Source organism: Convolutriloba macropyga, chromosome 1 (assembly GCF_964194025.1).
Source record: "Convolutriloba macropyga chromosome 1, txConMacr16.3, whole genome shotgun sequence".
Classification (NCBI taxonomy): Eukaryota; Metazoa; Xenacoelomorpha; order Acoela; family Convolutidae; genus Convolutriloba; species Convolutriloba macropyga.
Window position 1 is genome coordinate 9,024,234 of NC_134468.1, and position 17,674 is coordinate 9,041,907.

The 17,674-nt window shown below is 35.3% G+C and overlaps 1 protein-coding gene across 1 annotated transcript in view; it reads left to right on the plus strand.

Moving 5' to 3' along the window:
• Nucleotides 1-9,921, plus strand: part of LOC142345370 (neuronal acetylcholine receptor subunit beta-3-like) — a 30,645-nt gene extending 20,724 nt beyond the window's left edge. The window contains exons 3-6 of the mRNA XM_075397406.1: nucleotides 112-312; nucleotides 4,349-4,636; nucleotides 8,437-8,577; nucleotides 9,540-9,921. Of these exons, the coding sequence (XP_075253521.1) occupies nucleotides 112-312; nucleotides 4,349-4,636; nucleotides 8,437-8,577; nucleotides 9,540-9,913 (1,004 nt within the window). The 3' untranslated portion in view covers nucleotides 9,914-9,921. The remainder of the gene's footprint in view (nucleotides 1-111; nucleotides 313-4,348; nucleotides 4,637-8,436; nucleotides 8,578-9,539) is intronic.
• The last annotated feature ends 7,753 nt before the right edge of the window (nucleotides 9,922-17,674 follow it).

A 17,674-nucleotide genomic window follows, 5' to 3' on the forward strand; every position in this document is an offset into this window, starting at 1 on the left:
CGCAGACCATTGACCAGGCCAAAAAGACCTAACGCCTGGTATTATCTGAGCTGAGGTTACTCAACCAGGTTACAGACAAATCTTTTCCAAACTGTGGTTACATGATTTCAGTTCTGATAGAGGCCACAGATACCACATACACTGCGTTCATGGGACAGGGAGTGTTTGCAAGTGGGGTAGTTTATGCCTCCTCCTCTCTCCTCACTCTCAAAGTCACTTGCAGCTTTGACGTCACTCAGTTCCCAATGGACAGCCAGTCTTGCACTGTCAGGTCCAGCCAGTTCCTTCTCACACCCCACAATTACCATATCGGTAAAGTCAAAACCATTCATTTTTTCGTGTAAAATCCCTGGTGTTCGATTTCGTAAAAGGATCATATATGATTTCATACTGTCCATACTTGATTTCTAGGATCATACAAAAATCGGACATGATTTCCTTGGTTTCATACTAGGATCGTACTAAGAAATCAACTATGCACAGTATGAAATCTTATATGATTACCAAATCATTTATGATCCTTTTATGATTACTACGAAATCATATATGACCTAATATGGGTACTAAGAATGACATAAACAATGGTACCAAAAATCTACGTACAGCATGATTTCTGCTTTTAAAGCATGATTTGCGCTAAGGCGTGAAAAAAGGTGTTAAATTTAGAAGTTTTCAGAGAAATTTCATTCTCACTTTTTCCGCTTAAACAGAAAAGATGGTTAAACCGCTTTGTTCTGTCACCATTCACCAAATTGTTACGCTACGAGATGTCGGATTTTCATGATCTAAAATACAAAAGAAACTCAACTTGAAATCAAGATCCAGTGCACAGTATGCATACAAACCTTATTTGAAAAATAACAGTTTCGAGGCCCAAAAATCGAGCGGAAGACCCCCAAAATTGTCCAAAAAAATCACGAAAAAAAGTTAGTCACCGATGTTTTGAAAGATCCCAAAACCTCACTGGAGCGCATTAGGGTGGCTAATAAGGCTTTCTCTTGCTACGATACAATTTTCAGAGGTACAGTTAGACGAATTCTCAAAAAAATATGGCGTTATTTCAAGAAAAGCTGCAAGAAAGTCAGTTTGAAGAAGAAAAGCAAGGGTTTTCGTTCAAAATGATGTATCAATATGCTCACGAAGCCTTTCTCTTTCTGGCAGAATCTTGTTTTTACTGAGGAAACAAAAGTGCGAATCTCCAACGGCGGAATTGTTAGAGGTTTTCGAAGAAAGGAAACGAGATTTCTTAAAAAACACAAAAAATTTGAGTTCGGACAAACGATCCCTTATGTTTTGGGATGCAATACTATCAGATGGAAAGAAAATTGCTTGTTAAGTTTCCAAGCAAGCTAAATTCTGTCGGTTATTTGAAAATTTTGAAAATGAACGACAAAAAAAATGCATTTCCTGGACATTATTTCTCAACAAGTTAATGCCCCTGTGCATAAATCGAAAATTATCGCCAATTTTTTCCAAAAAACGAGTGGAAAATACTAGAATGGCCAGCATACAGTCCAGATCTGAATCCTATTGAAATTTTAAGGGCAATTTTGAAGCAACGATTACAAAAACAAACAGTTTTTTTGGGAAAATAGAAGAAAAAGTGTATGAAATTTGGAATGAAATTGACGCAGACATCGTCAGAAACCTGTATGAAAACTGTACAAACCGTTTACTAGACGTTATAAAAGCTAAAGGTATAATGACGCGTTAGTAGTGAACAAATTTTAACTCAAAATGTTTATTTTTTGATGTTTGTATTGCTTTTTAACAAATCTTTAGAAGTACGCAGCTTTTTGGTACCATAGTGTATGACCTAGAATCAAATCAAAGAAATATGTATGATCAATGACTCGCGATATCAATTAATCAACTTTATTACTCAAGACAGCCAGATTAATTGTAGACAGTAATTTAGATTATGAAATTAAAACGTCTAAACAATAGTTTAATTCTAACATCGATTGTACGTGAAAAATAAATAGTAGTAAACAAATTACTCGTTTCTTTACCCAAATAGTGGTGGCTGAATTAACAACCAGACATGCTTGACAGCCAAATATGTTTTTCCAGACACACTAGACAATTTTTTTGCAGAAAATTTCTTCTAAACCACTTTTGAAGCTACGGAAGCTCCTGAGGAAAACTTTTCACTAGTTAAGAATGGGATGTAACTTTTGTAAATTTACATTTTTTTCCAATCCGTCTTTTGAAGTCAAATTTGAAATGCTTTGTAAATGAGGAATGGAAGATGAACAAAGATCTAAACAGCCTGCGGGTTGCCGGAAAAAAGCAGCGATAGACGCTTGTGGCGTTACATGAATTGAAACAACTATAGAAATAAAATAGACAGATCGACGACCAGTCCTTTAATAGACCACTAGACTTTTTGGGTTAGCTTCGGACTGTCATTTTTATGAGACACATTAGTTCTATAAGTAGAAAGCCCTAATAGGGCTTTTCAAAATTGGGACCTTTTCCGTTTGTGGGCGCATTTTTTTTACACCCCCAGTTATGCCATATTTTTCCAAAAAGAGTTACCGTGTAATGACACGTGCTCTGTAATAGGGGGAGCATAAAGTACTGGGGGGCACAAATGGGAAAGATCCGAGTTCAGAAACGAAGAAAAATTAGAGCTGACAATTAAACTGTGACGAGGGGCTCCCATCAAACGTGTAGTGCTCCCTTACTACCATTTTTGATATAATATATTTTGATTAAAAATCTGTATAAGTTTTTGCTGCTTCTATTAGCTGCTCTCTAATAACCTTTATTCCTTTATTTAGAGTGACTTACACCCATTTGACCTTATCTCTTTGAATTGAAGTAAATAAAAGTCAATTTCAAAGTGAGGAAGTCATTTTTGTGAGTAAGTCAAGTGTGACCAAGAATTTAATCACGCAAATGAACAAAAAAACTGGCTCCACTAAGAGCGAAAAATGACGTCACGCACGAAAACAGCTGAAAATGCATGAACGAAAGAACAAAAAGCAGATTTGAAGTGGTTGTGATGTCATATGGTCGTAACAAAAATCGCGACGACGAAATAAAAAACATAGCAGGGCAAGTCCTGACGTACAATACAAAGAATTTTCATTGACTAAACAGAAAACTAGTCCTAGAACGGACTATAAATGGATTGGGAAAACCATTTAAAAAAATCCGATACAAAAAATCGAAAAAACAGTAAAAGTCACAGTGAAATTGCCGCATATGAACAAAAAAACACTAGCGAGAAAGCGAATTTTTGTTCAAACACCGTTTTCTCACTCTTTAAATTTAGAGCGAAAAATTTCACGCCGCAAAACCACTCGCTTTTTCGCTCCTCTTCCTGTTTCGGCGTGACCAAAATCACTACTCCAATTTGACTTCAAAAATCATGAAAAAGAGTGAACAGATCTTTAAAAAAAAAGACAGCGCCCAATACAATTCAACTTCTTAGAATTGTGAAAAAATAGGAGCGCCTGGAATTAATGACGCGGCTATTAAAAAAATTTTTTGGAGAAGATTTAAATTAAAGAATATATAGTGGTTTATAACCCATCATAGTTATTACTATCAGTTCAATTCTAATCAACAACGGAATCACTCTCGTTACCATCTGTGAAAAATCTTTGATGTATTTCTCTTTTCTTGCACCCAAATTTTTCCCATCAGTTCATATTCAAAAACATAAATACCATTTTTTTCTCTGAAAAAATTAAAGGGATTTACCCTCACAGCAGTCTGTCTTTTGTCGGGACAAAAGTCTGGGAGCTCAACCCAGGATATCACTTTCAAATGACAGGCTATTATACCCAGGCCATAATCAATACTAAATGAAGGTGTGTTTTTTGTTTTATGAATGGAGGAACACGCTAATGGTTTTTTTTATTATTTTATCAAAATGTGGCCAAAATAGTCATTTTTCATCTTTTACCCATCACCATTTCGCTTTGTCCTCTATTGGGTGAGCTGGGGTTTCCTTGAAAGTATTTTTGCAAGATAACTGAACCTAATGCCGAGTAAGATTCAGTACTGAGCAAATCTGACTACAAGGCTCATTTCACTACTGATTCAAAACCAGGATCATAAGTCACTTTTCACACTTGCCAATTCTAAACCCAAGTAATGTATGCTGAAGAAATTGTCATCATACCTCCGGAAAACGCACAAACTAGCCAATAACTTGCCAAAATTAGTTCCGGAAAACGCACAAACTAGCCAATAACTTGTCAAAATTAGTTCCAGAAAACGCACAAACTAGCCATAAATTTGTCAAAAAAAAGCTGAAAACGACAAAAAGCTAGCCGAGAAGTCTTCAAAGATATGTCTGAAAAGTAATTGTCCAAGTCGACCGATGTTTTAGGAATCGAGGACGAATATTACGAACCAAAAAGCAAGCAGTACGAAATGCCCATAACAGCCTACTATGAAAACGACCAATGGGAGATCGCAGGACCCGTTGTCATGACACCCCAAAATGGTTCCTGGCATGGAGAAACTCTGGAGGAAATAGAGGTCATAATTCGGCTCTACAGACGTCCAGAGTTTTATTTGGCCGCTATAATATTTCCATTTACAGTCCTGTACTCGCTATCAATTCTGACCTTTTTCATTCCCGCGGAATCGGGGGAAAAAGTGTCATTTTCGATCACAGGAAACTGCTTTGTCCCCCTCTAAGTCATCCGTGTTAAAAGCAGTTTTACTTTTATAACGACCAAAAAATTAATTTAAGCGAAGCAATTATTACGACTAGGTATATTGGAGCGAGAAAATACAAGGACACCGTATTAGTTTATGAAGAAATGCCCAAAACCCATTTACTTCCCGTACCTTACCTCCAGAGCAGATCAGAACTAGAACAGAATAAATTCAGGGAAACTCTCAGAGCTGGATCAGAGTCTGATCAGGTCAATTTACGCTTGCCAGAGTAGCTTCAGAGTAGAAATATGTGGTTACCCTTGACAGAAGAGCTCTCAGAGTAGCCCTATTCTGGGTTATCTTTGACAGAGCTGGGCGCAGAGCAGGCCTACTCTGGGACAACTCTTGACAGAGCAGGCCTACTCTGGGACAACTCTTGACAGAACAAAAAAGCTACATTCTGATCAGAGGCACATCTAGAGTCTGATGGATTTGATCAGAACCAAAGGGGTCCAGATGAAAGAAAAAGCTGGTCCACTTAAGAGGAAATTTTGATAAAACATGACTATTATTATGGAAAGCTGTCTAAAACCATCCATTGAGTCAGAAACATGCACTAACGGTATACTAAAAATTTCCATTTCACAGCGGTTGGGTTTTTTTTCATTGGCAATACTTTTAGAATAGTCTTTTCTTTAGACAAATTTAATACTTCAAACATCATTTTTAATGAGATGAACATATTATAGCAATATATTTAGTTTTATTCTGTGATCAACTCTGTCAAGAATGACACCAGAGTAGACTTACTCTGTGATCAACGCTGTCAAGACAGACTCCAGAGTAGACCTATTCTGGGTTCTACTCTGTCAAGGCAATTTCAAGAATAGACTAATCTGTGCTCTACTCTGTTAAGACAAGACCCAGAGTAGAGAGGTCTCGTACTCTGGGGGAGCTCTGTTTCAGCTCTGATAGCGCACCTAACGCTGGAATTACCCTGATCCAGCTCTGATCTACTCTGGATGTTCGGAACGGGATCAAATGTTCAAACAAACCCTGAGAATAAAAAGTCTCAAAATCTGTTTTGGACTTAGGTTACCAAAACTAAAAATCAAAACTCAAACTCACTAAAAATTTTTACAAACATGTTTAAAAAACGCTTAATATTGCTGTTTTTTAAACAAAGTATGTCGCAATTATTGAGAATCTTGAAAAAAGCGTGTAAAAAACGATTACGGATCATAATTTATAAATTTATCAAAAAGAATTAAATTTGACTCCAGCTCCAATGATTTTAATGCTCAAAATTATCACATGACGGTGACAGGAAGATTTTCGTAATTTTCCTTTTTTTTAAATTTTCTTTTCAGAAAAAAAACTATTTCAACAAAAAAAGGTCTACAAGGCAACGAAAAACTGAGACACCTATATCCTAACTAGTATTTTCTTAAAATATTTAAACCAAACTTTTTTTTACAACAACATAATCAAACAACAAGAACAACTCAAACATAATCCTCAACTAATTATTGTCGCAAAAAACATTCTCAAATGTCTCATAACTCCTATTAATCGTGTCGATATTGGCTGTGTATTCAAATTTGTAAAATAAACGGAACATAAATTAAAATTTAGAGGCCCTATAAGCCCTCTCACGAGAATTTGCTGAAAAAAATATGAGATAACGCGTTGAAACATTCCCTAAAATTAAACTCGCATTCTCGGGACCCTTAGCGCAGCTGTTCAGCAAAAATTACAATAGCCAGAGTACAGTGTTACGATCAGCCGAGACTTTTTGAAATAACTGAAGAATTCAATCATCTCAAAAAATTTTTCAATGTTTTTTTTTTCAACGTTTTTTTTTTGTGGCGGCTGCGCTTGATTACTGAGCAAATCAAGTCAAGGCCAAATCAAGCAGTTATAATAACATGAAAAGGAAAATTAATTAACTGTCAGTTGCCTGATACAAATATTAGCCCGTAAGCCAGATGGGCTCAGTGTATATTAAGAAATTGAAAGTTAAAAATATTAAAAAAAGTCCCATTTTAATTTTTGAAAATCGTCCAAACATTTCAAAGTGGCCACAAACTTTAAATTGCAACCGTGCAATAATTTCCTTTGCAGTATGATTAAACCATATATTGGTCTTCACTGATCATTATTAAATTTTACACTACATTTTCTGATTTTAGAATTACTCAAATACTTGTTTTGATCTTACTTCTTTATGAAACATTTGACTAACTTATTTTCTTCAATTTATGTTCAACATTTCCATCAAAACGCTGATAGATATTCAACTGCTTATGTACAGTCATCCAGAAACACATGATTGTTTACCTGGAACTGGTGATGCAAACAAATATGAAGAAAGACATTCAACAAAGAGAACGAATTCAAAAATCATGGCTACATCCAAACTGAATTGCGAAGCCAAACTGAATTGCTCACTTTTTTCAACATTTTTTTTAGTAACTATCATACATGAAGTGCAACTGAAACTCAAATTGTCATCTACTTGTATACTTGAATCGCTAAATTGAATCTATTTTTACAACAAATTGAGCTCAAATGGAGGACAAGATACCGAATCTGGTAAGCCAATTTCAGTGAACTTTGCGATGATCATACCAGTTCAGAGAGTGCGGGGGCCCCATAGGAGTTATCCTGAAACCCGAGTTCAGTGAATTTATGGAATATTACGACATATTTATCTCTATCCAGTGAACAGTTCAGAAGTAAAGTAGTACAGCTGGAAAAATAAATAGGAATAGAAACAACAGAAACGAGTTAATTTGATTATGCTAAACTGAGATACAGTGCGTAAAGAATCAGAACTTATTAAGCGATAAATTACTTGTTATCTTGTCCTGTTTCTCTATATAATCTTAGTGATTGAAAAGCATAACTTAACTTTGCTCGTTGAAAAGAGAACTGATTTTGATACATTGAATCTTTCTTTCTGAGGAACAAAGCTCCTAACTAAGAGAAACTTTGTGCACAGTGTAAAGTCAGTTTCTCTCACTGGCTTTAACGAAACCTATTATAGTTTCACTAGATACAACCACACTGAAAACCACAAAGTGAGAATTTTGTTACAATTATTAACTTTGATTATCGCGAAAAAAGTTTTAAAAAATAATAACAAATCGGCGATCGAAGCTATTTTTTCTAACTAGTAACTAAGACAGTTATCTAGGGCCGGGCATGGGTGATTTGGCTTTTTCGAATTATAAGTTGAGTTATTAACAAAAACTCAAGCAAAATTTGATTCTTTCAATTTGAGTTAATTCGGTATTTTGAGCTAAACATTATTGTTGATGAGCAAAGCTGGGCCATTAGTTATCGGGACTAATTGAACAACAAGTAATGCAACGGTAATGTACAGTAGAGCGGATAAAACGGCCAAAACTAACTGCATAAACTTAACATCCAGACAGATTTGAACTCGCTGAAACGAACTGAGCTTTGTAAATTTTTCCTTATTTCTGATAGGAGAGCAACCGCTGCTTTTTCGACATAAATTTTATTACATAAATAGTTGAGGAATAGCTCTAATAAATTACCATTTTTCGAATTTTTCCTGGAAGGTATAGTATAAAATCCATGAATTATCTTCCAATCTTTTGAATTTGCGATTTTTAACAAATGTCTCTTTCGATAAACTTTGGTTTCTGAAGACAGATAATCTTTGAGAAGATTTTTTAAACACAGATTCTTGTTCCAGGAAAATTTACTAGGATAGTTCTACTGGAAATAAAAGTAGGAAAGTTATTGTGTTCTACTTCGGGGAAGAAACAGTTCATCTGATGTCAGTTCTGCTGGCCCAGATGATAATATTCGCAAGTTTGCTGGATGTGTTGCCAGCCAGTTCTCTCCATCTACCCCAGGCTGTAATGACAATGGGTTTCGTCTTCATGCATCTATCGGCAAGCTGTCTTGTTGCTGTATTAGGTCAGTCCCCCCACCCCACACCCCCCCCCCCCCCCCACACTGATTAGATTAAAAAGACTTCAATGCTGTTAATCAATGCCACTTTTCAAAAAACAACTGAAGAATTCATTTATTCTACAAATTGGATCTAGCTCGGGTCTAGGTTTGGCGGCGAATTTTTGTAAGACATGTAGTGAAAAGCGGTGAAAAAAAATTTTCACCGCGTATTTCTTACATCTTTTTGCGGTGAAGCGCGGTGAATTATTTATTTTCACCGCATTCACAGCATTTCTTACAAAAATTCACCCAAAAACCTCGGGGATTAATGATGACCTTAATCGCACTGCTGGAGCTTCCTAATTAGAACCGACTAAAATTTAGAGTTCTAGATTCTGGCAAGTTCATATATTAAGACTAAGGCATTCATCTAAGTCAAACAAATAAGTCTTTTTATGGCCGATTTGTGCGAAAAATGTTAAAATGTTTTTTCATAAATCACGGTGTAGATATGAGTATATTTTTAAGAAATAATTTTTCTGGTTATAGACTGAATCACTGACAACGTATTTTTGTCATATTTAATTGACGCATCTTGTTTATTCAAAATCGAGTCAAAGCTACCCCAGTTTTTTGTACAAACGCATTTATTATTTTAAATGAAAAATTGGTTCTTTCTTGTTATAACCCCCCCCCCCCCCGCTTACTGGTCAGATGACCCATAGCTCCCCATCATGGTGATTATACCATAATGGTGGCTATATTTTTGGGGGGTCTATAATTGGAAAGACCCGAAAATTATGGAAAAGTCGGATCTATTCTGTCCCCCCATTGTTTTTATGTCCCCCTTCAATTCATGTGTTGTTATTTAGCACGTTACTATGTAGAAAATAGCAGGTGTGCCTGGCGGCGTAAAAGAAGATATATGCTCACTAAGCTGGGAGGGGGGGGGGGAGAGAATAGATCCGAATCAGTTATTTTTTCAGTTGTGAACATCCATCACAACTCGAGTGGTCGCAGAATGTGGAGTGTCTTTCGCATACTTCTGTCTCTCAAAATCCTTCACCTGATCGGAATCAAACCACTAGCAGTAAAAACCTCTTCGGGCGATGAGACTAAAACCGACAGCAAATTGGTATCCAAGTTAGCCGAAAACCGGGTCCTGGATCAGATCAACTGCTCATGTGAACACAGTTTGAAAATGGAAATGTTGCTGAAGAAATCGCTTCAAAACGTAGAACCAGTAGAGCATGCAGACATCAACCAACCCTGGGTAGTTTTGGCCCAAGTAATTGATCGGGTTTCCTTTTTTGTTCACATTTTTGTTTGGGGATATGTGTTGTCAGTACTCCGAGGATAGAAAGCAGAGGTAACTCCCCCTATTAATCTGAACATACCATAATGGGGAGAGCTATTTTTACGATGTGGGGGGGGGGGGAGGGGGAGGCTATAATTGGTAAGAATCGAAAGCAGAATAGGTAAGCATACCATAATGGGGGACTATAATATCGTAAGGGGGGCATTAGTGGGAAAGACTCCAGAGCTTTTTCAACAAACATACCTAACCTATCTCGGCGCCCACATATGGTCAAAGATCAAATTATCAGAGTAAGGTCTCTTTTGACCTCTCCCCTCCCCTCCTTCTCTTATTGTGCTGTAGTTTATACACCCTGTACCAGGGGCACGTGAATTAATCAAAAATGGGGTGGGTAAAGGTTAGCCCACGCATATCGGGCCAACAAGAACTGTTACAACAGGTTTTTGCAAGCACCAGGTTTTTACGAAGTATGGCTTAAGTGAAGCAAAAACTGAGCAGGTATTCCGCCTGCACTTAATTGTGACTATGTGTCACGGGGGCGTTGCGATTAGGCGTCAGTGAACCGCAACAATCAGCTTGCTTAAAAAACTCACGTGCACAATTTAAAATGCCGAAAGTCTGCAGTGCCAGCAGTTAAAATGCCAGAAGTTCCTACTTAGCCCTAAGTTGACTTCCGTTGACTTTCGTCATTTTAAAACGAGCGCGTTTTGTGTTTTAAGCATGGTTAAGTGACTCTGCAGAAGTCACTTCGAAATTCTGACTTAATATCTCGAACCGCTTCGCAGTTCTCGATAAACGCCAGAAGTTCTCAGTGACTTCAAGCTGAGTCGCGTAACCATTACTTCACTGACGCCAGTGTTGTTGGTGCTGACAAAAACCTGGCTGACTAGTTCCTCTGGGCATGATATGCCCCGGCTACCCTTTGACCACTAATGTTCCTTGGCAACGGTTTAGATCTATTGTGAGAAACATTTGTAAACTTTAATTTGTACGTTGTTGTCCCTTGGCGCATATTCCATGCTCATGTTAATTTTTTTCGCAATTTTTTCCGTTTTTGCGCCCCCTTCCCACGCCACAGTACTTTATGCAACCCCCCCTTAAACAGCACGTGTCATTACATAGTAAACCATTGAAAAACTTACTTTAGATTACAAACAACACAAATCCACAAAGCTGGGGTGGGGCACAAATGGTAAAGAACAGTATTTTATATTAGCGTTTGGCGTGATCAACAAGAAGCTGATAATTTATCATTTTTTACTCATTTCAAATAAAAAGGATGGGCGACCAAACTGAAACTGAAAAAAGCAATTATCATTTTTATGTTCATCTTAAAAAGAGCAATGAATATTCAAAAAAAGAATAGCATTCAAATTTTGGATTTTTCCGTTTGTGCCCCCCCCCCCCTCCCTCAGCTTAGTATGCGCATATTAATTGCACCCCCAGTCGCACATGCCATATTTTTACATAATGATTTACTACGTAATGGTACGCGCTCCGTAACTGGGTGGCGCGTATCGTACTGGGGGGCACACACGGAAAAGATCCGAATCTTTTTATTGTGTGAATTGCGACACCAGTTATATTTTATTTAATTATTAGTTTTCCTGTTCAGTTTTGCCTGCATTTGTTGAAATTTAATTATTAGTTTTGCCTGAATTTGTTGGATGATGCTTAATTTGCAGTGATCTATATTTATTTGGATCCGTTCTCATTCGCCTCCCCCATACCAAGCTTGTTGGTCCTATACCGTTTTACGTCCCTCGGCGGACGTTCTTTTTTCACATTGTAACATGAGCTAACACAAATTTTTAACTGGTGGGATAAAAACATTATTAGGGGGAAGCAAAACAGAATAGATTCATTTTTTACCACAAGGAGAATATATGCCTGGCCATACATTACTCCAAAAATTACATCTTTTCGTTTCTGCCGTGGGTTTTTCCAATTTAGTGGCTGCATAGTATTTGCAGCTCTAAGTTTTAATGGGGGTATAACATACAGGGGGTGGGATTAGGAGCATAACCTACGGGGGGGGGGGGGGGGGGTTAGGGTTAGGGTTAGGGTTAGGGTTACAAAGCCGGGGGGGGGGGGGGGGGGGGGGGGGGTTACAAAGCCGAAAAGATCCTAAAATTTTCTCTCTTATTGAGTGTTTGAATGATATGTTGAGTGAAATTAAAGATAACTTGTCTAATGCATGAGAAAAGACTGACTGAAATTTGATTTAAATTCAAAAATCCCTGATTTTCTTTATCATAACTTTGCCCTATAATTTACCAACTCTTCCGATACTAAAATGGTTATTTAACTAAATTGAGAAAACAAAATATCTCTGGATATTTAACATAATTAAGCTTACGTTCCTTGAACTTCACATGCCACAATATTTTTGAGCTAGATAATTTAATTTAAAGCCCGTGCGTGAAATTTTACCAGTTAAAACAGGTGAAACTTTGCACAGATTATTTGTTGAAATTTGAACGGCAATTCGTAGTTTTTTTCTCAATTCGCAAAATTTATTTCGAAAACATTTCAAACTAATATAATTAATGGCGTTTTGATGATTGTTTGAAGTGTGCTATATTTTAGATCTTACTTCTATTGGACGGATCCTTTAGTGTACGCTTTTTTCGGTAAAGTGTTGCTGCTTGCCTTCAGTAACATTAATTGTTCAGTCCGATAATTTATTCGTTTATTCAAGCTTAAAAAATCCTGTCTAGAAAAAAACTAGTCGTATTGTGTTGTCAGAAGAATATTGTTTCCAAGCATTGAAAAACTCAACTGAGCAATTGAAAATTCCGCAGGTAGCATATCTTTTCGCACGGCGCAAATTGTGTTTATTTGTCGGTTCATTTGCAATATTTCACTACAATTAAGATTCTTAAAAAATTTGATCTGAAATGTTTAAAACAAAAAACTTGTGCCTTAAAAAGCTTTAGCCTAACTCGCAGGTACCGGATGTCATCATAAACTTGATATAATTACTATAACCATTTAAGCAACAACTTTATGCCGTTGAATATTGAAGTTCAGACAGAATTCTCAACTTCAACACCATTCAACTCAATTCAACTCAGTTGAACAATTATACACAATTTATTGCCCAAGGGTCTCCAACAATTGTTGTTTTAGTTCCAGCCAGGAAGTAAGTCCAGGACATCACATTAGGTCCAGACAAATACTTTTCATACCCAATATCTGTCGAGGACGGTCGTTTAATATTTCCAGGTCCCGACTAGGGAAATGACGACAGTAATTTTTTTCGTCGCATTTTTTGCAGAAATTTGCTGTCAAAAAAATTTATTACTGCAAAAAATGGTGAGGGCATAGAAAACATTTTGAAATCAAGTCGTCTCAATATAGCTCTGTGTGTTATACAAGGTAGGCTACAAATATGTCAACTGTCTTCTTATGTATTCTGATTAAAGCTATTTCACTAAAGCACTGTTCTGCAAAAGTTACTTCTTTCATCTTTTTGTTTCAATAACTGCTTATGTTGAGTTCATAAAGGGTTGGTGGAACTAAACCATTTATCTGGCCAGATTTTGTATGGAGAAATTTGGAGAAATAAAAAAATGGAAAATTGTGTGGTTTTTTGGGGCAAAATTTTGGTCTACACTTGAAATTTGGTGAAAATTAGCTGGTTTCTGCTCTTACTTTTTCTTAATTTTTTAACAAATGAAATAATTTGTTCTGAATTTTTTTGGTAATCGAAAAGAAATAGAGGAGTAGGGGGGAGTGGGGGAGGGGGGGTTCACTTTTACACGATCACGATATCCATTTTTACACGTGTTATAGGGAAAGTACCGGAGACGCTCCAATGATTCAGAAAATTGAAATGCCAACAAATTGATTACCTTTCGGGTCGCACCTCAATTAAATGTTTCTAGGCACCACCTGTAAAAAATATAAACAAAATGATGAAATCATATTGATACTTAATTTCATTTATTTTCATGTTCATGTCGACTTTTAAAAATTTTGCTAAGGATCATGTAATACTAGTTTTCATCAAGTTAGTTTTCTTGTGATATAATTTTTATTGTTAGTTTAGCAAAATTACTGGATGGAATTTACTATGTGCATTGTTCTATATGAACCATTTTTCTAGCGCAGTGATTTATAATTAATTGACGTAAACAAGAAAACGCCTGACCCATTAATTCTAACTTACTATAAATAAATTTTCTCTACTGTTGAATTTTCAAATGATATGTTACATGAAATTTAAGATAATCTGCTTGTAGCTTTGAGAAACGAGGGGTAATGGTTGATCTAATTTCACTATCACTGATTTCAGAATCATAAATGTGCATTATTATTCAACTAACTGTTATTCACCAAAACAGATTAATTCAAAATTGATCATTTTTGTTTGAAAATTTATGAGTAAATTTGTCTCATTTAACAAAAAATTACTTTGTATAAAATGCTTGTATGTCAAGTTCAAAGAAGTTTTATACGAACTCAACTATTATATGAACATAAATTGTCAGATGAAAAACAAATTAATAGGACTCCATTGTCTAGTTTTTCTGGATTAAAAATTTGATCCACAATTTGCACACAAATAGTAGTTTTACATCCCTCAAACGATAATTAAGACTGAGAAAAACGGAAAACTAATACCAATATTACCAGGTACTTTATGAAACATAACTCGAAATATTAATGTGCGTTTGGACGTTATGCTGCAACCCGTCAAATACCAGACATTGTGCAACTTGTTCATCCTAGAAGAAAAAAAGTATTGTATTTCAAATTAGTGGCGCTCTTCCTATTGAATCAAATTGATCTGTATTTTTTATAATTCTTATAAAATCTACTTGCTGATTTTGTCCAAAACATTGGAAATATTTTCCCGGGTCGAGTGTCACCGCCATTCAACGCAAAATTATGTAAGATAAGCGGCGACTGAGGGAAATTTTGTAAGATAAGCGGTGAATTCGCTGAAATTACATAAATCAGGCGGTGAAAGCGGTGAAAAAAACTTTATCGCCTGGTAGCGGTAAAATTACATAATTTCACCGCTGGTTTTAGCGGTGAATTTACATAAATATAGCGCTCTGAAAAAAGTGTCCCCAAATTATGTGAGATAAGCGGTGATTACGATGAAATTACATAAATTGACCGCTTAACTTAGTGGTGAACTTACATAAACTCACCACATTTCACCGCTAAAATATGTAATTTCACCAATAAAAATCGCTAATCTTACAAAAATTCACCGCGGATGTTTTACAGAAAGTAGAGTGAATTCAAAACAAAAAAAATGATAAGGAAAAAACCGAAGTTAGTGAGAGATGACGCAGTGGAAGAAGAAATGCATGACATGCAGGAGGTGAGAGGTTCAAACCCCTTTAAGGGCGGTAAAAAGCGGTGACTTTTTGTAAGCTCAACGCTTACTATAGCGGTGAAACTAAATAAATTCATCGCTTTTCACCGCAAAATTATATACAAAATTTGCCGTGAAAAAAAAAACAACTTTTCAGCGCTTATCCTACATATTTTTCCGATTTTTCTTCGACCCGCGTTATTTGTTAACTACTTTTGCCGGTTTTAATTTATCGCTATTCAAATTTGGATAGTTGGCTAAAAAGGTAATTCAAATTCAATGACAAACAATCAGCCATCTTCGTCAGCACAGGGATGGGCTGCCAAGCTATTAAGTTGACCTTAAAAACAAAAAATTTATATTTCTTTTTTGTATATATTTTAAATATTAGTAGGAGCTGATAGAACATGTAGTCTTCTAAAATCAAAATCGATATCCCTTCAAGTGCTCCAAAAATTATTAGTTGAAACCATTTATATTGCTAGCGAAAAGACTAATTTCTTATGACTTCCCTTTTTTTTGTTCCAGCAAATTTTCTCCAGCCTGGTCAGTTTTTTCTCCAGTCATTTTTTTTGCTCACGCATCGTAGTGAAAGAAGAGAAAAATCAATTGGAGCCCTTACAGGCTAGTTTCGATGTTTACAGAAAAACTCTGCAAATTTATTTTGAAAAAAAGAGCTAATTAAAAAAATGAGAAGAAAAATGGAAATGGAAAGAAGGAAAACATTTAGGAGTGAGGGTGGGGGTGGGTGGTTGAGGAGTCTGATAAAATTTACTAATAATATAAGTTCTAAAAATTGTCTGTAAATTTTGTAACAATATTTATATTAAAATATACAAATCTGTCTAGAAACAAAACAAAAAAAAAACTTTCCACGGAAAATTTAAATATACAAATGGCAAAAATAGAAAAAAAAAGCTTTTCTATTTTTCGCTTACTCCATAGAACCAATTTCAGGCTTTCACTTTTCCGTGGTTCAGTAGGTTTGGATTCAACGATAAGTGTAAAGCGTTAAAGATTATGGGGACCGAAAAAATAAACGGACGATAAATTTTTTGAAAAGAAGAGAAAAAACAATCCTTTTATCGAGATCTCGAATGAAATTTCATAAATTGGTTTTGATTGACAATTAGTTTTTCTGGTGTCAATTGGCAGAAGCTGTATCCAACTGAACAACGCAGTTACACGTTAGCTACAAGAAAATTACATAAAAAACAATTTCTACAAAGTGAAAAATAACAAAAAAAGATGAAATGTTTTGCTTAACTTTTGTCTCATGGACAATCAAACTTTCGTGATAACCAGGCTCCTTTATTAAACAATATGCAATTCGACGACGAAAGTCGAGGAACATTATCGGTTTTTTTTAAACGAAAAAGATATGAACCAGAAGTTTTCTAAATTAAATTAATTCATTATCTATTTCTGAAAGGACCTACGCCAGTTGCCAAGCCTAACTCTCATATTTCATTTGAAATTGATTTGATTGAAATGTCGCATCATTGACTAAATATGGGATATTGGCGACGACTATCATCGAAAAAAAATTGAGAAAGAAAGAAAAATGATTTTTCAAATTCTGTATTCTGTTATTTTTTCATTCATGCTCCATTCCTGAGATTTAAATTAAATTTGACATTTACATTGTTAAATTTGTATCATTTTAATTAGCAATCGTTTTATGGCAATTCCATAGGATTCCCCCAGCTGTTTTTATCTCGAATAGCAAACACAGCATTGGTTTCTTTTTTAGGTGGAATTTTTTCTCAATTGCCGCAAGACACTAGCCCAGCGCAAGTCCAACAGATAAAAAAGGTTTTATAAGTTTGTGATTGTTAAAATTTTTCACAGATCTGATATTTATGATCAAAAGAACAGAAAAGAGAACATTCATCTGATCATTGATAACGAAAATTATCCATGTGATGACTGCAACTTTCTTCTCATTTTATGCTTATTTGAAATTAAAAACTATACGTGATTCTTTTAACTATCTTAAGTGACTCAAAGTTGACTGAATTGTCAACTTACAGTGTCCGACTGAAAAAGAGTACAAAAAATTGTCAGTTTTCAGAATGAAAAATGTAAAAATTTAATTTTATGCTTCAATATGTAAAATACGCAAAAAAAAGATTTTTTATTTTGTTCTTTTATTATTCACAAAAAGAAAAAACTCAGAATATAGGAATTTTAATAGAAAAAAATAAACCAAGTTCTTATCAGTAGGACAAAATTTGACATGATTACCAACTCAATTTTTTTAATGACATACTGATATTCGGTAGTCTTTGATGAAATAAAGATTTAAATCAATCCTGTTTTCATCTAATTGATAGAGTTAAACAATTTGGCTTGTTTTCAATCACAGAAAAGTGAATGAGAAAAATTAATTCAATTGTTTCTTTCCTTATTATAGCCACTAAACACTCTCTTCAATTTTTTTTTCAAGTTAATGCGTGTTTGTTTAA